The 23,956-nt window shown below is 40.7% G+C and overlaps 1 protein-coding gene across 1 annotated transcript in view; it reads right to left on the minus strand.

Annotated features, from left to right (window-relative positions):
* The window catches only part of tmem145 (transmembrane protein 145), a 67,754-nt gene that overhangs the window by 7,091 nt on the left and 36,707 nt on the right, over positions 1 to 23,956 (minus strand). The window contains exons 6-14 of the mRNA XM_034698660.1: positions 16,084 to 16,168; positions 15,438 to 15,509; positions 12,582 to 12,650; positions 11,872 to 11,952; positions 11,476 to 11,554; positions 9,969 to 10,062; positions 7,128 to 7,300; positions 6,307 to 6,427; positions 5,747 to 5,935 (exon numbers count right to left, since the gene is read on the minus strand). Of these exons, the coding sequence (XP_034554551.1) occupies positions 5,747 to 5,935; positions 6,307 to 6,427; positions 7,128 to 7,300; positions 9,969 to 10,062; positions 11,476 to 11,554; positions 11,872 to 11,952; positions 12,582 to 12,650; positions 15,438 to 15,509; positions 16,084 to 16,168 (963 nt within the window). The remainder of the gene's footprint in view (positions 1 to 5,746; positions 5,936 to 6,306; positions 6,428 to 7,127; positions 7,301 to 9,968; positions 10,063 to 11,475; positions 11,555 to 11,871; positions 11,953 to 12,581; positions 12,651 to 15,437; positions 15,510 to 16,083; positions 16,169 to 23,956) is intronic.

A 23,956-nucleotide genomic window follows, 5' to 3' on the forward strand; every position in this document is an offset into this window, starting at 1 on the left:
GTAACACCATAAATACCATTCATCACAGCTTGACAGCTCCCCCTGCACACTCACCTGTGCTGATATAGGTCAGATTAAATTACACTTACGCAAGGTTACCTGACCTCCAGTTCACTTACTTTACTCTCCACAAACTTCAGATCATCAAACTGCTGTAAGTATTTACTGTACTATGGATCTGTATGTAAGCCTGGCATAAAGGATTAAAATGATTAGCAGATATACAGTGGGGCAAAAAAGTATTTAGTCAGCCACTGATTTTGCAAGTTCTCCCACTTAGAAAGATGAGAGAGGTCTGTAATTTTCATCAGAGATACACTTCAACTATGAGAGACAAAATGAGGAAAGAAAATCCAGGAAATCACATTGTAGGATTTTTAAAGAATTTATTTGTAAATTAAGGTGGAAAATAAGTATTTGGTCAATAACAAAAGTTCAACTCAATACTTTGTAACATAACCTTTGTTGGCAATGACAGAGGTCAAACGTTTCCTGTAAGTCTTCACCAGGTTTGCACACACTGTAGCTGGTATTTTGGCCCATTCCTCCATGCAGATCTCCTCTAGAGCAGTGATGTTTTGGGGCTGTTGCTGGGCAACACGGACTTTCAACTCCCTCCACAAATTTTCTATGGGGTTGAGGTCTGGAGACTGGCTAGGCCACTCCGGGACCTTGAAATGCTTTTTACGGAGCCACTCCTTCGTTGCCCGAGCGGTGTGTTTGAGATCATTGTCATGCTGGAAGACCCAGCCACGTTCCATCTTCAATGCTCTCACTGATGGAAAGAAGGTTTTGGCTTAAAATCTCACGATACATGGCCCCGTTCATTCTTCCCTTAACACGGATCAGTCGTCCTGTCCCCTTTGCAGAAAAACAGCCCCAAAGCATGAGGTTTCCACCCCCATGCTTCACAGTAGGTATGGTGTTCTTGGGATGCAACTCAGCATTCTTCTTCCTCCAAACACGACGAGTTGAGTTTTTACCAAAAAGTTCTATTTAGGTTTCATCTGACCACATGATATTCTCCCAATCCTCTTCTGGATCATCCATATGCTCTCTGGCAAACTTCAGACAGGCCTGGACATGTACTGGCTTAAGCAGGGGGACACGCCTGGCACTGCAGGATTTGAGTCCCTCTCTGCGTAGTGTGTTACTGATGGTAGCCTTTGTTACTTTGGTCCCAGCTCTCTGCAGGTCATTCATCAGGTCCCTCCGTGTAGTTCTGGGATTTTTGCTCACCGTTCTCATGATCATTTTGACCCCACGGGATGAGATCTTGCGTGGGGCCCCAGATCGAGGGAGATTATCAATGATCTTGTATGTCTTCCATTTTCTTACAATTGCTCCCACAGTTGATTTATTCACACCAACCTGCTTGCCTATTGTAGATTCACTCTTTCCAGCCTGGTGCAGGTTCACAATTTTCTTCCTGGTGTCCTTCGTCAGCTCTTTGGTCTTGGCCATGGTTGAGTTTGGAGTCTGACTATTTGAGGCTGTGGACAGGTGTCTTTTATACAGATAACGAGTTCAAACAGGTGCCATTAATACAGGTAACGAGTGGAGGACAGAAGAGCTTCTTAAAGAAGAAGTTACAGGTCTGTGAGAGCCAGAAATCTTGTTTCTTTGTGGGTGACCAAATACTTATTTTCCACCATAATTTACAAATACATTCTTTAAAAATCCTACAATGTGATTTCCTGGATTTTTTTTCTCATTTTGTCTCTCATAGTTGAAGTGTACCTTGGATGAAAATTACAGACCTCTCTCATCTTTCTAAGTGGGAGAATTTGCAAAATCAATGGCTGACTAAATACTTTTTTGCCCCACTGTAAATAGGATCGTTATACAAAAAAAATATACAGAATACACAGAAAAATAAGCAACTGTGAGCACATTTTATGGCTGCAAGTTATGATTACAGTCATTATTAGTTAATCTGGTGAAAGTCCTTTAACTGTTTGGTACAAAACTTAAAATAAATAAATAAATAAATAAATAGAGCTTGAGATCTAATCATTGAATATCTTATTCCATCAGGCCAGCTGTTTGAACCACAAAGATATTGAATTTTTCATAATGTGTGACTGGAATATTCTTACATTCTTCAGTCATAGCTCTGATGGTTTGGTTTAGTTTGGTTTGGCTTTAATCATAAGCCACTTCACAAACTTGAAGATACATTTTCTATTGATCAACTCATTCAATCATTGCAACTCTGCAAAACCAAAGTCATCAAACTGATGAAGCAATATATCGCTGTGGTGGTACTCGAGTCCAGGACTATTTTCAGGACTTTTGACTCTCCTGTTATGTTTCGGAACAAACTGACCCTTTTTAAAGTCTATTTTAGGCAATAAGTGCCTTCCAAACCAGCTAAATGCAACATAAAAATATCGGCAGCATGTGACAGAAGAGGTGTCGTGTTAATTTATCAGCATCACTTCATAAAAAATAAATCTAAATTAAAATAAAATAAACAAAAATCTATGTCATGTAAAACTATTGTATTTATATTTATGGCTTTCCAATGTACATTAAAAAAAGTTTTAACACTAACTTTAATGAAAAACGAGTGAGATATCCTCCACCATGATCTGTAATCAAAGAACACCAATGGACTAAATCTTGATTTAAATGTTTAGTAATTGAGTTAAAAATTAGATTTAAAAAAATGTATATCAGGATTTTTTGAGGGTTCTGACACTTTATGATAATTTAATATGCCCCGGGTCAAATTGACCCAGGAATATTATTGCTGTTCCAGAGAAACGAACATAACGGGAGGGTTAAACTCAAGCACTGGTGACTGTGACTTGTACTCTGACTGGTGCTTTCACTGCATTAGGACTCAGAAGATGAAGAGAGTTACGGTTCCCGAATACAAAACCTTAAGGGCAGGGGTCGTGTTGTGGAAAAATAAGAAGTTGCAATAAGTATTTTATTTTGTGCTTTTGGGGTTGAGAAAAGCGTGGTGGATGTCAAGAAATGTGTTTTAGCAATTGAGAAATACTGTAATAACAAAATCCAAAGAAAAGAACAAAATTCTGTTTTCTGAAAGATGCTGTAGGAATTATTACTCCCCACAGACATCCACTAATTCTATCAAAGCATAGATTAACAAAGGAATTTGGCCAGAAACAAAAAGTAAATGGGAGTGATTCATCAGGGGTAAAAAGATGATCGTCAAATAGCACAAATTCATTCATTCATTAATTCATCAAAGAAAGCCAACTGAAGGTGTTGACCCTCTTGTGAGAAGACCCATCTGAACAAAGAGCTCCAGCCTCCTTACATAGCTTCCCTCTGCTGATAGGCACCAGCTGAGGGAGAACACAGGTGCTCCCAATAACGACTGATTAGTGAGGCAACCTGTGGACCAGATTCGGATTTCTTTACTTCCAACCAAAATCCCTTTAATCTCAATTAGAACTCTCGATCCATAACAGAGAGGAGGACTCAGAGGTATTTATTGATAAAGACTGTTTCATTGTTTTTGTTCAGATTTTTATATCAGGCCCAAATCATTTATTCAGTGTAGCGCAAGTTGGAACGTTTGTTTGCCTGCCTGCTTGCTCATGGCACCTGCCGTCTTGTTCAGCTGCAGTTCAGTTACAGCAAATGCAAGCAAGAGCAGGGCAACATGTGTGATAAGTAAAAGAGACACCAAGGGAAAGACAGTGCTAAGGTTACTTAGACTGTTGACTACTGCTATTGCTGATTTCTAATGTGAATGGTAAAAACTAAAGTGACTCCACCACTGGTACAAAATGTTTGGTTGGTTAAAATTCAGATTAACAGCGGGTGGGCTGCAGCTATTTCTGAGTTCGTTGGACACCCTACAGTGATCCCTGCTCAGCAGAATCAATGAGTCTGTCTCCTCATGAATAGAGCCACAGTGCACATTTCCGCATGACGTACAGCGCTGTAACTTCAATGACAATTTTAATCTCCAGACATGCAGACAGGATCAGTCTGAATCTGGTATTAATAGATTAAATGTGTTTTCTACACATCAAAAAATGAACACACAGTCAGTTCAGATTCATACAGTTATATAATAACAATAACCAGGACTCAACTCAGACTCTGGTAAGAGGAGTTTGACTGGGAGGATGACTCAGACTGAACTCAGACTTGAACGCTGAGGACTCAAGACTCGTCTCAGACTTGTGGTTTGGTGATTGGACTGCCAGAACTAAAACATACAGTGATCCGCTATCATCAATCCCGGTGTAAGAGACTCAACTTTAAATGTGTGTAAAAAAATAATGATTGAGCAATGTGTTTTTCCTCCTGAGGCAAGTTTAAAAAATCCACAGCAGCAAATTGAAGCCTGTCAAGCTTTGATTTTGTCATACCAAATTCACTGTTTTCTTCTATTTTTAAATCATGTCCAAATTCAGGACATAAAAGAGCACTTTTCTTTTATCTGTATATATGTTTTCTGAAAAACTCAATCTGGCTCACAACCACCTCACAGAACAAAGACAGACTGCTGTGATGAGGCCACCATTCATCCTCCAGATCAAATACCACATAAAGTCTTCAGAGACAACACTGCGTTCCCTTTGTTTTCCCTCCAAACAACCCTGGTCCGCTGCGTTAACTCTCAGTGTCAATGCATGCAATCATCTGCAACTACATTTCTTTCACTTAAAACAAAAAACGAGACTGAGTGCATTTCATTTAGCATCACAGAGGGGACGCTCTTCATGCGCACCTTGATAACAGGCTTTGAAAGAATGAAGGCCACGTTGAAATCATGTTTAATTGAACTTTCAGCCGCCAGACTCTCACAGTGTAATTTGATGTCTGGAGCAAACACAGCAATTTTGTTGCTAGATTACTAACCAGAAGCTGAAGAACTGGAGACATTATTTCTTTTAACACTAGCCTGGAGACAAAAAACTATTAATTTGAACTGCTTTCCTTACACCACAATAGACAACTGGCTTTTTTTGTTTTTAAGTTTGCAGGTCAATTCATGATGCACTTCAAGATGCCTCAGTATTTGACAGAGACTGATAACTTTTATTTCTTTCTCATGGCTCTAGTTTAGTTTCCATGACTTTTGTCAACTCTGTAGCAAGTTCCTCTGTCATGCTGAACAATTCTTACTAGTGGCTGCATGTTGTGTCATTTTGTTTGAATATCCTGGGGTCTTCTTATTTATGTGCAGTATGAAAAAGATTCCAAAAGTTTGTATTTAATCATTATTCCTTTAAGCCTGTGTGTTTTCATATCTGTGTGTGTTTGCTACATTGTTCTGTGCTCATTGTCATTCACCTGAAGCCAGCAGAGATGAGAGGCAGCAGTTTGAGCCAAGAAATGTTCCTTAAAATCAGGTCCCCATACTACCTGTACTCACACTGATGCTTTCTAATTTTAGGCATCTATTTTGGATAAGACACGGGTTAATTTCAAGGTAGAGTCGACACAGTGAGGTTTGCATTCTAAAAGCTTTAAAAAAAAAAAAAAAAAAGTTCAGCTAAGAGGAATTCAATTTCACGAAGCAAACACTACAAATGGTTTGAAGGTGTTGAAACTGAATACAGAGACAGGCTGGAAGTCTAATTCTGGTACCTTTAACCTGTTTCTGCTCCTTCTTTTACTTCACCTGCTCAGAAATAGGGACAATTAAAAAGAGATTAATAATTGTTCTCACCTCCTCACTCTCTTCTGCTTTTTCAGCTTCTACAGTTCAAGTCCAGGACAAAAGAGTTGCGGTTTAAAAAGTGAAACTCACTGATTGGATGGAGAACAGTTCGGTGAAGTTGGGTTGAGAGTCTCCCAGGAAGGAGCTGTTTCCGTAAGCATGGTGGGGGAAGCTCTCTGCACCCTCGCCTCCTTTCGGACTCGACAACAGAATCCCGATCTGAGATGTCCGCACATGGTACGGGAAGTTCTTATTGGCTGCTGAAGGTCTTGTGATAATCTTAAGAGCACAAAAAGAGGAAGATGACCTTCACTTTTCCTTTCATCGGTCATCAATAGATACAGTTTATTGAGTAGATAATAGAAAAGAAGCACGAGTAAGAAGTGAGGAGTACAATGAAAACTGTGAGCAGATATGTAAAAGGACATTTGCGAGTGCGGTGCAGCCCATTAGTGAAGAACAGCGTGTCAAGAAGGTGAGGAGGAGGTAGATAATGATGTGTGGAGGAGACAATCAGCATGAGGCAGTTATGACTCAAGGATAGTGAATAATGTATGACTGACAATGGCAATAATGACTCTTGAATGTGAACTATGTAGAAGAGCAAGGGTCTGCAAGAGCTTTTGTTTGTGTGAGTGTGCAGTACGAACGAGGAAAACGATGTGGGCGTAGAGGTGGATGCCAAGCTGAATGCCGTTGACAATCTTCTCTCGGGCCCAGCGAGGAATCCCAAAGTTGGCGATCAGAGCCATAACAGGCACTGCGAAGAACCTGAAGAAGACAAGTGAGCCGATTTAGGATAATAGCGTGGAAAAAACACATTAGAAGAAGAAAAAAAGATGAAAAAAGAGTTTGAGGGTGAGAGGCGGAGAGAGTGGAAATAGATGTAAAGCACAGAGGGAGATAAAGATGGGAGGAGAGGCGTAGATAATGAGGCGGGAGATAGTGGCAGCAATGAGAGAGAAATACAGAGATAATATTAGTCTTTGTAATCTACTCTTCATTTCAAGCTGATGCTATTATACTGAGTGAGTGAAGGGCAGAGAAGCTAAGCTGCATATGTAGAGGACTTTTTCTCAGGGTAAATGAAAAGCACTACTTCCCAGTGCAAAGCTTTAAACTATCTGGCACATACATATACAGCAGCATAAATTATTCTAATGGAAGAGACCTCATCAGCTGAGGAAAAATAGATATTTTCCTCCAGCAATCATTCGCTCAAGTACAATAATGGAGCACTGAGGTTGGGCACACAACGTTGTAGAAGGATAGTGTAGAATAAACAACTTTTCATTCTCGCACCGCTAAAGCATCAGCTATCTCGTGCACATTTTTACTGAGCGGCATAAATTATTCAAATGGAAGAGACCTCAAACAGAGAAATGTGTATCTTCCTACTCCTGCAATCTCTGGCTCAGGTGCTAATATCCACACAGTTAGGGCAGCGAGGCAGAAGCTGAGCAGGTCTCACCATAGCGTGTACGTGGTGAAGAAAGGGACGTAGAAGGGCTGCTTCTCGGGGTAGTGTTTCAGGGAGACGAGCACGGCGTAGCAGAACCACACGTAGGCCAACAGCTGCAGGCCCATCAGTCCGTAGCCTGCAGGGCTGTCGTAGGCGTACAGCACCTCGCCGGGGTCAAAAAACTGGCACAGGAATATCAGAATCAGAGCAAGAACTGGGTCTTGTTGCCAAATAGGTTCATGTAGAAGTAATTTGTCTTGATGTTTTCAGTCCATGACATTCAACAGAAAATAAACAGCAATAATCCTACAGTCCAGGTACTTAAAAAGATTCAATCAAAAATATGAAAATAAAGGAATAACACACAAAATATGGTAAATGGTAAATGGACTTGTACTTCTATAGCGCTTTCTAGTCTTTCTGAGCACTCAAAGCGCTTTTACACTACTCGTCACATTCACCCATTCATACCCATTCACTCACTGATGGTAGAGGCTGTTATGTAGTGAGGCTGCCATCAGTGTTAACTAATCTCATTCGTACACATTCACACACAACAGAGGGAGCAATTCAGGGTTCGGTGTCTTGCTCAAGGACACTTCGGCATGAGACTGCTGGAGCTGGGATCAAACCGCCAACCTCCCGATTGATAGACGACCGACTCTACCCACTGAGCCACAGCCGTCTATGTCTATATATCTTATCAGTGTAATAAAACAGCTGAGTATTGTGTACAGGAATGTGGGTGAAGTTTCAAAGGGAGTGTGCAGTATTTAATGTATAGAATCAGCATTATTGTGCAATGAGCAGTGATAATAATCCAGATTATGTGCGTTAATGTAATGCATGGAGTTACACATGAAGGCTTAATGTGATAAAAGAATGTATCAAAGCATTACATTTTTTGCCAAATTTGAATTCTACTATAAAACAAGCTCAAGGAGAAACAGTCTGTAAGCTTTAGGACACATTGTAGTCCAAGTCCTAATTAATAAGATGGATGACTGGAGATTGAGCTGATGCGCTGTGATGACCGAGCCAAAGCTCTGCGCGAGTCTTTGACATTGACACTCCCTCTTCGCATTTAGGTCGTCACTAAGTGTGTGTGCAAGTTCCTGGATGTGTGCGTGTGTGTGTGTGTGTGGAGCCTTTCTTGCATCTGTGGACTCAAGATTGCATTTCACAGTCCGGTGACTGGATAGCGTTGACCATACAGGGTTACCCTTGCTACATAATGCATTGGTTTGACAGCCCGCTGTGGAGGAGCTTCTTTGGATCCGACCAGAGCTTGTCAGATTCCCAGCTGCAGGGCCTGGAGCCAGAAACGCTCCTCAAGTCTTCATTTCAGTTCCGATTGTAACCTAGTTTGTCATATTTTTAGCAGAGGCTCCCCTGAGTTTGGCTCTTTAATAGCAGGGAGTATGTAAGAGGGCAGACGGCAGATAAATCACACTGCTTCACATGCACATATTGCAGTGAGAGAGTTGCTATAGGCTCCTGTGTTAAATTTAGCCTGTATCCTTCTACTGCAATATTCCCAGTGGGTTGTTCCCACGCTGTATTCAAAGACTGTGATGCACTGTCCCTTAATCGACCATCATTACATGTGACTGTGTGGAGGCCTCTGCACTATGCAGAGATGTATGGAGCCGTTACTCTGCTAGGTGTGTTAATAATTCATAAGCTGGGCAGTATAATTAATGAGAGGAGGTCTAACAGCACACTGATAGGAGCTTTAAACCTCTATATCCAGGAAACCTTAGAGAAACAGTCATTGATCTATTATTGAGCAGAGTCATCATGGAGTTTATATTCAGGTACAGTAGTAAGGACCTCTGTACTCGTGTTTATGGTTAGAAGCTACCTGTCAGGATCCATAATTTGTAACTCATTAAAGATTTCTCCCCCCTTAACAATCAACTTGATGCAAATTTATATTAAACAATATATCAAAGTAATGAGTGAGCTGACAAGGAAAGCCATTACAGCCCACGTTGATCTGTGGGCCTTACTCTTCCATGGATCTTTATGAGATTATTCAAAAAAAACAAAGAGAGCAATAACACAGGGGCAGATACTGTGGGAAGACAAATATTGCACTCAGTCATTCTCGTGTAGCTCAAACGCTACTTTCAAGTCACATCTGAAGAGGAGGAACTTTGAAGTGTTGAGATGTTTAACAAGCTGAGGGTCTGAGTTAACAAAGATTAATTATCAAACTGGAGTAGGCTTTGCTTCAAGTCACTCTTATGATGGTCATTTTAATAGTGCCAAATTTAGAACGAGAAATAAAGATTTTATATATTTGTTTGATTTCCCGAATTGTTTGAGTTTTCTATGTCAGACAAAAAAAAAAATCATTTGATTGTTCCATTAGAGAGGAGTCTAAATTTACATGATAGAGGAAGAAGAAAAGAAACATCTTCACATTGGAGAATCTGAAACAAGTGAAGACTGGAAATAAAAAAAACTGTCAAAACTGATAATGACTTTTCTGCTGTGGGTGAAAATTACTGTTAAGTGTTTTTGCTTCAAATGTGGTGGCAAACTTTCGGTGCTTTCTTCTTTTATGTTTGACTGACAGGATGCTTTTTTTTTTTTACAGTTGACAACTTAGATTAAAAAAATAAAACAATGTGGCACAAGAATGGTGATACTGATTAGGAGAAGAAAGGAAAGAGTGAAGAGTCGACTGTACTGAAACTTTTTATGAAACTGTTAATGATTCAGTCGATTTTTAATCATTCAACTGTAACAAAAATAGAACAGAGTCGTGAAAAAGTCATTCAAAGTTGCAACCCCGGTGTTGAATAGAGTGCAGTGTTAAGTATTGTGAATGCAGTACCGTACCTCTGCCTCATAGATGAAGAGGATGATGTAGGTGATCGTGTAGACTGTCATGTAGATGCTCAACTTCACCGACCCGCTGTGACTGATCCTCGCCCTGACACACGTGCAAACAAACACACACGCACATAAGACGGCTTGGCGATCAAATAATACGTCAGCGGAAAATAAGAAACAAATCCACAAACAAACACTCGATATCATGCATGTTGTTCTGTACACACAGAGCAAAGACAGCTTAATCTAACTGCAGCTCTTCACAGCACACAGCACAAAGAACTGCTGAGATTGCTAAACCTAAAGAGGATGCAGCCTTATGGACACGTCAGGTTTTCAGAGGACTGCCCGCACTAACAAACAGAGAGAAAGGCTGCTTCATTTGCACAGCAGCAGTCAACAAATGGAAGAATTTCTGCATTAAGCCTCCGTCAAAAACACGCTTTGGCGCAGACTAATTCAACAGCAAACATCAGAGAAGAAATATCAAAGTTGTCGGGTAGTTATCTCCAAACTGTCAACTTATCACTTACTGCAGATAAACAGCATTTTTAAGCTTGATGGAGAGGCAGTTTTTAGTTTATTCACTGGGGTTTATAGAGGGTTTAATAAGTGAGAGAAAGAGAGAGAGATCATAGAATCTTCTGAAGCCAGAGGAGGATGTAATCCTACAGTCAAAAAAGCCAGCTTAAATCTTGCAAGCTCAGTTTTGACTACATGAGTTCAGTCTGGAAAACATCCGCAGAGATTTAATTGTGCCGGAAGCAGGACAAATCTTCAAACTACCGGCGCTGGTTCAGATGATGACTCACCGCGAATCAAAACTCAAAAAACTTTTGAACAGCCGTTTATTTAAGCTGTTCAGATTTGAACCAAAAAAAGAACCGAGACTGTGCCGTCGTCTCACATAAAACCGACTCAGAGTCGTACTTTTGGAGTGAGCTTGGCAGAAATTGAGCATCATTTCCAGAACAGCTGGCATGTTTTATAACCAAACTTTTGGATTGGAACTGGACAACGGGAAAGACAGCTGACGGTTCAGCAGAGAGGGTGTTTGTCCAGTCAGGTGTGAGATGGAGAGACGCTGAAAATCCAGCCAAGAAGATCATCCGTAAATCATCCATTGTGAAATGATGCACATCCCACGCAAATGTCCACGAAGCCTTGCCAAAACGCAGCGAGGGAACCACAACAATTGTCAGCTGGCTCTGCGAGGATAATGTAATCGCTCAGCTGATAGAAAAACACAAAAAAGCAGCATCAGTCGATTTCATTGTCCTGACGTATCAGGGGGGGTCGTCCAAACTGCGACATCCTGCCCACTAACTGACTTTCTGACTGACACCTTACATTGTCATACAGCGAGATAAGGTGTTGTGGCTGTGACAGCGCGGCCTTGACAGTGAGAGACGGTGTCAGAATAAACACACCCGTACAAAGTGACAGGCGGAGACAGACACACAAGGAACGAATCTACACACACATGCACACACAAAGAAGTGTGAACCCCCACCTGGTGACAGTGAAACCTTTGCCCAACAATATGAGCATGAGAAGGAAAACCAGGAAACTGATGGAGAACAGTAATTTCCCTGGAGAGAGAAAGTGAGAGAGAAAGAGGAGAGAGGGGGTAATTAGGCTGTGGTTTCCAAATCTGTAATATCAGAGGGGAGAGATAAAACCAGGTCACTAAACACACATAGAGACAGTGCACACACACACACGCACTCAATATTATGCAGGATCCTTACAATGCCTGTCAAACCTGCTATTGCACTCTCAAGCCTGCAAACATCTGTCATCCTCCACTTATTCATTCTGCCTGGGCAGAGTGTGAGTGAGGCAGCGTCAGTCCATCCATCCGTCTGTCTTTCAGTCATTCAGGTGCTGCTGCAAGAGAACAACTTACCCAATAGTTTCAGGCTGCCATTTCCAACTCCTTCCCTTGCATACAGGCCCCAGTAGACACAATGGAACAACAGGCTGAGCACTGCCAAGTGGAAAAAAAAGGGGAGAGAGGGAGAAATCGGAAAGTAAGAGAAAAGGGGTAGAGGGAAAAGAGGAGAGAAGAGAAAACAAAAGAGGGGGGAAAGGAATAGTACAGCATGTCAGAGAAAAGAAGTAATGAAAAGATGTAAAACAGAAGCGACAGGGAGATAATAATGAGGGGAGAGAACGAGAGCAAGAGAGTAGAAGAGAGGAGGAGTGGGATAGAAAAGAAGAGGAATTGATGAAAGGAGCACAAGGCATGAGAGAAGTAGGAGGAGAGGGTGAAAGAGAATTTTAGGGATGGCAGGAGAATTGAGAAGGGATTTGGAGAAGGGACAAGCAAGCGAGAAAGAAGAAAGCAAGATGGGGGTGGAGTGGGGGTTGGAGGAGAAGAAGAGTGGGGTGGTGTTCGTAAGTAACAGCATGCTCCATTGAACACTGAAGCACAGAACGGCTGTTTGCTATAGTTCCCATTCAGAGGCTAATAAGGGCGATAATATCTCGTCTATTGAAGCTGGGATTAAGGTATGAGATGATGCAGCCGTGCGAGGCTCATCTCGAGTGTGAGTGTGTGTGTGTGTGTGTGTGTGTGTGTGTATATATATATGTGTATTATGGAAGACATCTCACCTTCCACACCTGCCGCAGTCATAAACATTTTGTAGGTTGTGTGAAGAAGCTGTCTTCCCTTCAGATTGTCTGCAGAGGGAAAAAAAAGGAATGAGATAGAGGTGATGGAGTTGTGTGTGTGTGTGTGTGCGCTTGTGTGTGTGTGTCGGGGTAGAGATAAAAAGGATGGAGATATGCTAACAGATGGTGAAGGAGAGTGAGAGAGGTACAGAGAGTGGGAGACAGAAAAGAAAAAAATAACAAGAGAAGGGGCCAGATAAATGGGGGGAGCGGCCATTAGTATGCATCTATCTTGTGACGCCCGGCTCGAGATGAGGTATTATATATCTCCTCTGCTCGCTCTACCCCTGATCTGGCAGGAAATATTTTTAATGCGTATTTAAGCAGGCAATTTTACTACCAAACACCCCTACAAACAGCAGAGGCTCAGGGGGAAATTTACAGGGGGGAGGGAGGGCCATAAACACACACTCACACAGCTGCCCTGTGTAACTACAGGCCTAGCTGCTGAATCCTCTGTGATTTCCCTCAAAGGTACTTGAATGATAGCTGCCAAAGGAACATTCATCCCGAAATAAAACACCTGTCATCCTCTCTTGGCTTGAATGTTTAATAACCTTTTAAACAGTTTTGCCTGTCTCCTCAATTATCTGCAAATCCCTCTGACATTGCTAAAATTGTTTTCATTTAGGAAGAGGTAATGAGTTAAGTCCCACAAGGCCTTTTTCCAGTATTTGCTCAACCCTCTGCATTCGTTTTTAACTCCTCCTGTTTGCTTCTGACTCGCACAGGCAAATAAAAGTCAAACTCATTAAAACCGAAGCCTTCATGTCAGTTTATATTCCGATGACTCTGACAGAAGAAGCACACACATGAAGTTTAGAGACACAGCAGCTAATTCAAAGGCGTCACCCAATCTGCATAAAATCACAATGAGATTCCAGTAGAGTCTAAATGTGTATTTGCAACTCATTATGTAGTCTTATTTTACTGCAGTATGGAAAGCAAAGCGAGGAATAAACTCTCCATAACCCCCTGTGTGCTAAGTTATGAAAAGACTTCCGTTCGCAACTTATATTCTCATTTTTGAATACAAAACAATTAAATGACTCTGCAGGAGTTAATTTGAGGATTTTAGGAGCTATTTCTGCTCCGTTTTGGAGTTTAATACCAAGATTACATTCACTTTGAAGTCTAAACTTCTTCTCTCGCATACCTTTTGTGGTATCTCATAATGCAGCTAGCTTTGCTTTGAGATTTCTGCACTCGCATCAATAAAATGGACTTTAAAATAATTGAGTTTGTCCATTCGTCATTCCATAAAAACTTTAGAGCAATTGAAAAGCAAAGGTGTCCTTGTTACCCTGTATAAAGTAGGAATATTAGTATAGATTGTATAGAATGTTTTCAGAATTATAGAAACATAACTCAAGTTCTAGGTAGTATAGTGTGTGTGTGTGTGTGTGTGTGTGTGTGTGTGTGTGTGTGTGTGTGTGTGTGTGTACACCTTTATTATAGTGGAGAGGACAGTCGATAGTGTAGGAAGCAGGGAGAGAGTGGGGGGAATGACATGCAGGAAAGAGGCAGCACGCTGGATTTGAACCTAGGCCAACCGCTTCATGGGCACGCAGCTTAACCATTAGGCCAAGTCTACGCCCGACATTACAATATTTTTAAGGAATTATAGCAACAAAAGGTAGGGAACGATATACAAAGTCCCTCTCAAGTCCCATTTTGTCAAGTAAGTCTGTAGCAGAGCAGACTGTTAGCTTTAAAAAATTGAGTCTCAAGATGTAAACAGGGTTTTTACCCAGAGCTGAAGCACCCTAAGAGGTCTCCTCCTCATGCAAACAAACAGATCCAGCAGTTAAAATCATTAAAAACAGCCCCAGTGTTCAAATCATTAAAATCAGTACATAAAGAGTTTGAAGTTAAAGTCAATGATTTTCCAGTGGTGTTCATCGGACTAAAGAAGTCTACAGAGTCTGTGAGGTTAGCTGTGAGCGTTTCTGAGGCGCTCAGCTTGCTTTTTGGTTCAAATTCCACATTGTTTTCATTGTTCACAGGTTTTTACCATGAGCCAAAGACTCACAGAGGTCACCTCCTCTCCAGAACAAACAGACCCTTTGATTAAAACCAGAGAAAACACTGAATAAAGCGGTTTGATGTTACAAACAACACTCAGGCAGGGCTGTGGGACCTGTGGAAGACTTATTAAGACAAAAACAACAAATATTTGCAGCTTCATAAAGAAAGGACAAATTAAATTGAGCTGACAGAATTCTGGGCGGAGTTAAGTACGAAGAAAATGGGCTCTCTAATAAGAAGGTAAATTAACTGTTGTTGAGTTTGGAGAGAGGAAGTTTTATGGCTGCGGAGGAAAGTCTCACATGAACAAGGAGGCGGATGAGAGAGTTTTTAATTGTGGGTAACTCTTTGCTCCAAGCTTTTGTTCTCTCTGGCTCCAGGCTATTCGAGCTGTGACCTTGGTGTGACAAACCCGCTTCACTTAGCTTCAGGCTAACGCCACTTTCTCCATTCAACCGTTCACCTTTACATGAAAACCCAACCCTGCACTCACCATCCTCTGTCAGAACAGAGCAGGAGCAACACAAGAAGCAGGGGACACACTCTCAGCGGCCAGGAAAAATAGGCACATGCTTCACCTTTTTACTTATCAGGAGGAACATGAAGACTTACTCATCGGCCATCAAGAAAACATGTCTTTTTGTAATGCAGTCTATGAAAAGACCACTTAATGACTTCTGTGGGCTTTGAAATTCAGAGGAAACTAGCGTTTTTCAAACCAGGAGAGGGAGAGACAAAGACACAGTGAGTGGAAAAGACAGTACTTACAGGCAAAGTAGCATGAGAGGAGGAACACCATGGAGAAGATGACCAGGAACGTGATGTCCGTCTCTAAGATACCTGTGAAGAGGGGGCGGAGGGAGTCGGAGAGTGAAGCAGAATAATTGATGAGAAAATAGGACGGAAAAAAACAGAGAAAAGTGGGAAGAGGAGAAATGAAGGTGCAAAAGAGGAGGTGGAATTGAAACCAGAGGGTAAAGGAGTCAATGTGGTTCAGAGAGTATCGAGGTGGGAGGGGATGATCGAGGGAGAAGTAGAAAAATGAAGGAATGAAAAATCCAGAGAGCCAGGTACGTGATGAGGATATTGGATTAGTTAAAGAGCAAAGAGAGAGAGAGAGAGAGAGAGAGAGAGAGAGCGAGAGAGAGAGAGAGAGAGAGAGAGAGTTAGTTACAGTAGAAGAAAGAGAGAAAGAGAATTTGGGATGTAGGAATAATTTATTTAGAAGCTACTTGGGTCCCCTCTTTTCATCCCTTCCTCACAGTTCATCTATCATCATTAATTCATTCAGCCGTCCCTTCATTATTGTAATTTGTTCAGTTCAGTGTGCTTTATTGGCCGTGCTAAGTGGTGTTGGCTTGTGCCATCAGCGATTCGTTCAGTAATCTCTCTTTTTCTGTCTAATCACTCTTACCGAACTCATCTGCCGAGAAATGCTGCGTCCAGAAAGACTGGCCATTGGTCAGCTTCATCTCGTACTCCAGCTGCAAGCCATCGCCCTGCAGAGAGGAGAGGAGAGGAGAGGAGAGGAGAGGAGAGAGAGAGAGAGAGAGAGAGAGAGAGAGAGAGAGAGAGAGAGAGAGAGAGAGAGAGAGAGAGAGAGGAGGCAGGTGAGATTAAAAATGCATTCTCTTACATTGATCTGAACAAAATATCCATTAATGCTTAAAGCTGTGCCAGACAATCCTGCAGGTTAAAACGTCCATGAGAGGTGACTTTTAAGAGCTATATTCCTGGATGTATTATTCCTGTGACATTTTATCTTTTTCATTATGTATCTGGTAATGGAGACATTTGGGACCTTTTAAAGGAAGAAAAAAGAAAGACATTAGCTGGACTTGAGGCATCGTTTTACATGGAGATTGGTGCAATAGATCACAGAGACAGAAAGAGTCAAAAGTAATGAAGAGGAGAATGATATCAAAATCATATTTCATGTCATACTAGTCTTAATAAGTACATACTGATATGATGTCTCTACGTTTGACACTGTAAGATGTTGGCACTGCAGGTCATGATCTTCTGCATATTTCTATAGCTTTCATTGCACATGTAAGAGCCATATTCATGTTCATGTTCAAGCTGTGAACCACATTGATTATTGTGCCACTGGGTGTCGTTGTCTTGTTGATTAAGGGCACAGGTATAAAGGTACGTCACTGCCAAGGTATCAGATGTGTGTCTTGACCATAGACTGTAAATAAAAAGTCTTGACCCAGAAGGGCACATGGTTTTTGACCGCTGTGACGGCAGGAAGCATGGAGGAACCGCGTCTGAATTGTTTGTTTGTTCAATGAATGAAACTTGTGGATGCTGTTATGACTTTGTATGGTGTTGCAAATAAATGGATTGTTTTGTGCTGCAAAGCAGAGTTACGCCTGAAGAATTGTTATTGAAAATCTACAGTAAGCGGTATCGTATTGATAACCAAATGACAGTACAGCACGTCAGCCAAGTCATTCCCAGGAGTAAACAAAACACATCGGTAGCTTCAGCACTGGACTAAGCTTCTATAACACATATTGTACATCTGCAGTAATATTGTTTTTAAAACATCTCTAGAATTATTTAGAAAAACTGATCATGTTACTATTATATAGTAGTTTTTACAATTCTCTATCTCTGCATACAGACCTATCTACATACCCATATATATGTATTTATTTATATTGCATCAATCTGTCATAGCCACACCATAATCACACCATGTCAGCCTGTCACTACTGAATAACACTTGCTTACTGCCTATAATTACAACGATTTTCACCATGTGTAACATTTGTGTATAGCTTAAAATTCTATTCTTATTTTATTTATCTATTTTTATTTTTTATCATTACTTTATAAAAATGTATTCTATTTGTGCTCTATTATTCTTGTAATACTCTTACTGCTATGTCTGTGTTGCTGCAATAACAGAATTTCATGCCAGGGATCAATAAAGTATTATCTTATATTATCTTATCAAATCTTATCTTATCTTATTCTGTATGGTTTATTTTTGTCATCTCATTCAATAAGTTTCTTGACAGTTGGAGTTTAGAATTACTGAACCGTCACTAAATCAAAGTTCGATGAATATTCAAATGTCATATCTCTGTGTGCTAAGTGCTAACTAGCTTAAATGTAGCTCTATTTTCCTTCAGTGTTGATTGTTTTTTGGACAAACACATCAAGATAAAAAGGTTTTTGTAAACCTAATTGCGATCTGATTCTGATTCCGATGTAACTTTGAACTTCAGACCTCTTGGCATGTTCAGCAATCCTTGCAAGCTCCAGCCCTGAGGCAAGGCAAGGCAACTTTATTTGTATAGCGCATTTCATACACGAGGGCAACTCAATGTGCTTTACATTAAAACATTAAAAGCATTGGAAACATTCAGACAGGCATAACAGAAAATAACTAAAATGACAAATATAATGAAAAATAGAAAAGAAAAGGAAAATTAGAAATATGTTAAATATAAAATTAGGTTAAAGTGAATTAAAATAAGCTAAGATAGGAAGGCAATGGCAAATAAAAAAGTATTAGTCTTTGATTTAAAAGAGGTGAGAGTTGGAGCGGACCTACAGCTTTCAGGGAGTTGGTCCAGATATGTGGTGCATAATGACTAAACGCTGCTTCACCATGTTTCGTTCCTACTCTAGGGAATGAAAGCAGACCAGTACCTGATGACCTCAGAGGTCGAGGTGGTTCATAAAGTAGCAGCAGATCAGGTTGACCTCCAGAATCCCTCTTGGTGAAGTTTAGTACCTGATATCAGGTAATTAAAATTATTCAAAAACTTTATCAAACAATTGATGTGTGATTGTGCTACAAAGATTTGATTTACATGACATGACTTGACTCGGGTTACAAAATTACATCAATGGACCCACAAGACTCAATAAAGGGATCAATAACAGTAAACAGTATTGATTTTCAAGTTCTAAAAAATATGAAACTGGGTTTTGACCCCGTTCCTAATGTCAACACGTCAAACTGCTTTGACTCCTACACCATGAAACTGTCTGACACCACCAGGAGCAAGCTGCAGAGTCGTGATGGAAAATGTCTTGCAGTTCTTGCTTACTAAGATCATTGATTCATCGCATTGCAGCAAAACTTCGCTATTATTAACCCAACTAGTGAGTGAATTATGTCAGGGTTAGTTCTGCAATGCAAAAGAAAAATCCTATTCACATTTTAAGATTGAAAAAAATCCATATTTCCCCCAAACTGCGCTGATACAAAGAGGAAGAAAGAACTCAAATCCTCCTCGGGGAGGGACAGTCTTTTGGTTTGGCTGCTCAGTGAAATCATTCCACATAGTCAGTCGGTCCCCCCGCTGGTCTGTAAGAGCCTCAGGATCCCTCAGGTGTGTGCAGGAAGTTGGAGTAACATAAAGGGATGTAGATGAATGAAATGGAGAGATGGATGTATCATACTAAAAGTTGGTTCTGGTTCACTGCAGAGTATTCCTGTTTTTTATTATTAATAGTAAGAGTGGCATGTGTATCAATTATTTGTGGGGCTCATTATAATTATATGTCGATCAGATCTAATTGTTCTCACTGTGGTGTTATGAGAGAACACAAAAGAGAATATTTAGGTAGGTAAACATGCAAAATAAAAGAAACACTGAGAAAAAAAAGAGTGTACCTGTGTGATAAACCACTTAATTTTTTGGCACTGACACAAATAAAAAAATGTCAAATTGAAAAGAATGTAGGAGGTGAGAAACAGAGGGATGGGAAGCTGAGAATAAAAGAGGAGGGGGACAGAGATGGGTTGACAATCAGAGCACAGAGAGCTCATTTCACACACGCAAGTTCAAAGCTGAGATGGAGCTTGAGCTTGTTGCGTTGGAGCGGGGGAAAAGAGAGAGGGAGGAGATAAAAAAAAAAAGACTTTGATTTCATTTGGCAGCCTGAAACTCCATCTCACTCCCTCTATCAAAAAGGGCAAGAAGCATGGAGCGTGCACTGCCACAAAATCAATACAGACACAAAGAGCAGGGAGACAGAGATAAAGAGAGTGATAGATGTGGAGAGGGAGAAAGTTAAGAAAACAGGTAGAAAGGGAGGCAGAATGATGAAAAAAGGAGCAAATGCAAATAAGGGAAGGAGAGATGGATGTAGAAGAGAAAGGATAGATAAGAGGAGAAGCAGCTCTTAACACCGCAGGGATCCTCTCTCTGTGGGAGTGACAGGGAGGCACAGGATGATTTGGGCTGTTTCTCTTTGGTTTCAGTCTTCTACGTTTGATACACTGTACTGATTTATCACACTCTGAAGGTGTTCTCACCCAAACACCTGTGCAGTCTCGAACATGGTGTGCTCCCCTGGGCTGCAGATAACTGCATGTAAAAGGATTTCTGAGAGTCTTTTGAGAGTGTCGATCTTGTCTCAGGAAAGTTAAGTGTTGGGTTAGAGCTTACAGACCAGGGTATCCATCTGAGAGTTAGTTGGAAAATTGAGTGTGCACTGTCTGGTGTGACCCGGGCAGACACCCAGATATTAAATCAGCCTGTGAAATTAATGTCTGGCATTAACTAAAAATCTATAAAGTAATGGTTAAAATGATGAAGGCTGAGGCTGCAACTTCTTGATTTTGTGTTCTTCTTTTGACTCAAGCTCTTGAAAAAATAGATCCAAGAGTTTCCATAATCTCAAATTAAAAAGGAGTCTTGGATCTAATCTAAGATAACCCTGGTTATAAAATCAAGACCTTATTTCAGGCACTTCCTAAGACTTGAGAGAGCTCCTCCAAAGCCTCAGACTTTATCATAAAACTGTTTTCAGAGGCTATGTGGCACTAAACATGACCCTTCAATATGATGTTGAAAAAACTTTCAACAAAATTGTTGCTGCAAGGATTTAACTCTGATTCAGCCCTGAAATGAGGTTGCAGCATTCATTTTGTGCTGTATGGACCGGCCTCTGGGTTACCAGTCTAATTAATCATGACATTTTTTATCTGTGTTCAGGTCAGGGCCAGACAAATTAGCCAACAACAAACTCAAAACATATTTTTTTTAGGTGGACATTTCTATGTGGACTAGAGTTATTTAAATACCAGTACCTTTATCTGATTCATCCTTTCATGAGGCTTGAAATGGCTTCAAAATATCATCCAGGAAACCAGCAAAGGTACTAACTAGTACCATAACCAAGAAGCCGCCCAAAAATCTTCTTGCTTCAGGTAAATTATCATGTTTTTTAATTATCATTGTTTCACCATTAACACTGTGTGTTTAGATTTTTCAGTGATACTAGTATAATCAAGTAATGCTAATACTTAAGTCTGGACAGAGAGAATGGTATTGGCTCGACTATATGCTCCCGTTTTAGATGATTCAATACCATTATCTCTGCCCAGACTTTAGTATTACTCAAGTATGGGAGCATTAACATGTCTGTGGGCTAAACTCTCATTGTATGCTACAGCATTAGGACTTCTCTTAATTCAAACAAAGGCATAAAAACAACAAAAGCAGACCATGATAATGCAGATGTCTGCATACTTTGGCAGTGAAATGTAGAGTGTAGTATAATATGGCATTAAAACAGAGCAAACTGGGGCGCCATTGGCCTCGCAGTTTAAGTGCGAGCCCCATATAAAGAGTCCTCGTCGCAGCGGTCCCAAGTTCGACTCTCGGTCTCGAACATTTGCTGCATGATCTTCACCTGCAACAATCCCTAAAGCTGACCTCTCTCATTCCACTCGCCACTTTCAAAAAGGTATTACACCCCATAACTCAACATCACTGCACTTGCTTTTAAGGTGTTCATTCCTGTCATATGTTTGTATTGTATTGTTCTGTTTCTAGGTTTCTCTGTATGTCCTCTCTGTTTTTTGTTTTGTTTTTATTTATTGTCATGCCATTTGTGTTGCCTTTTCGCCCAGGTTGTTACTGCAAATGAGAATTAGTTCTCAATTGACCTACCTGGTTAAATAAAGGTTAAATAAATAAAAACTTTCCCCACTTTCTACTCTCCACGTTTCCTGTCTCTTTTCAGATGTCCTATCAATTAAAGGAGAAAAAATGCCACCAAATATAACAAACAGAGCAAACTATTATCTGAGAATATCACAAAACAATAATATTAAATTAAGCCATCAATGAGAATAATGTTATAATGTCATCAAACCATATAAAGGCACATTTTTACACACAGTTTTTTCACTGTACACATATTCTTGTGTGATAACAATGTGAGGAACAACATCTATAAATCTATTTCCCCTTAAAGGTGAGCATCTATCCCAGAAGACCCGCAGCTCTGTCAAATATTCTGTTATTATTTTCTTTTTTATTATTATATTAAAAAAGAGAGCAGGGTTTACAAACTGGCACAAAGGGATGTCAAATATTGTTTTCTTCCATATGTTCAAGGGAGCTATATAGTTTACAACTTTGTGACTGAAACCTGGACAGCAAACAGCAGATGTGGGTGTGTTCGTTCGATATAGATGAGTCACCTGCCAAGTTAGCAGCTTAGACGTGTTGGGCCATTTTAACGGCCTGCGCCAATTTCCAGCTTCCTTGGCTCCCTGCTGAGGTAATTTTACTCATTATCTGCTCTTCAGCTCTGAATAATAAAGCAGAAGTTGATAACAGCCATTCACAGATTGTCTTCTTTTTTCTGTTTTGTCATTTCAGTTTGAGGCCATATGAAGAAACGCCTCATAACAAGTCGCGGGATTGATAGCGAACAATGAAACATTGTTATTGAGTCTTTATGTTTCTGTTTATTTTCAATTAATGGTAATGTAACTTCTGTATTAGTGTTACTTATCAAAACAGGCAGTGCAAGAGACATGAATGTTGTTTGGCCTTAGAGACGATGCTACATCTGGGAAACATTGTGATGTATTATCATAAGAAAAGCAGCATGTAAAGCAAGCTGCAGAATAAAAGCTGCATCAAGCCTGATCATTTTATTGAACTTTGGTTGATCCGGCAGTTTAGCTGTCTGAAAACATTCATCCAGAGGTCTTCTCCTTTGTAATTTGTGATGAACTGGTTTCATTTATAATGACTGCCTTTATTCCTGCTGATAAAATAATGATTATTTGCCTCATTGTGGTTTCCTGCTATTATTAATCAAGTGAAACTGCTTGGAAATATTAAATAATCATCAACGTCACATTTTTCTGTCTCATGGAGGCGAGGCAGGGTCTGGGGATTCAGAGTAGACATCCTTTGGCTTTAACAGCTTATGAGCTAATACAGAGTTAGAGACACTTTAGTACAGGTAAAGGCAGAGATGGAGAGGAGATGAAAGGAGAAAGGGATAAGAGAGAAATAGGGAAAGAGAGGAAAATAAAAAAAAGCACATAAAAGACAGGGTGTAGGGAGAGGGAACGCGTGAAATGAGCGAAAGGCGAAGAAGATATGAGACCAGTGAGATGGCAAGATGGAGAGGAAAAACACAATTAGAGGCAGGCTGACAGAGACACAGAGAGGTAAATAGATATGAAATGGCGTGGAACGCATCACAGCTTGGTGACAGGGAGCTGAAAAAGAGGTGGACGTAGCCAAAGATTGTGAGTGACAGAGGTAGGAGAGATGGAGAGGTGTGAAAGGAGGCGAGGAGGCGAGTGGTGGGAGACGAGGGTTGGAAATTGGCTGCGGGGCTCGGCGTACATATGTCCCCGGGAGTTGAGACGAGCTTTTATACTTTAGTCCAACAGCATTAGGCAGCGTGTCTATCAGCAGTTGCTGGCGTGACACTCAACCACACACTGCAGGAAGCATCTTTTCTAATCATATCCCTCTTCAGCCAGCGCTCTGAACCAACAGCGCAAAAACAAACCCACAGAAGAAGAATCCTCTCTCACACAAGCAAGCAGAATCATGACCACAGGCATGGCACTGTTGTAACCCAGAGCATGACTCTGATAGGCAGACAGGCAGTGATACAAACTCAGCAGGAATCTTACTTATTTATCCTTATGTGCTTTTAAACACATGAAACACTGCACACATAAATAAAACACACACACACACACACACACACACACACACACACACACACACACACACACACACACACACACACACACACACACACACACACACACACACACACACACACACACACACACACACACACACACACTTCTTCCTGAAATCCGTCCTTGACTGAAGTCCTCAGCGTAGGAGGATGTATCATCATGAGGCTGAGCTGTCATTATATGAGCTCATGATTTCTTCACAGAGTGCCCAAGTCCAGCCTCACAACCACAAACAGCACACACAGCAGCCAGCACTCTCTCCTCACAAGCTAGCACTCAAACT

The sequence above is a fragment of the Notolabrus celidotus genome, chromosome 12 (genome assembly GCF_009762535.1).
Source record: "Notolabrus celidotus isolate fNotCel1 chromosome 12, fNotCel1.pri, whole genome shotgun sequence".
NCBI lineage: Eukaryota > Metazoa > Chordata > Actinopteri > Labriformes > Labridae > Notolabrus > Notolabrus celidotus.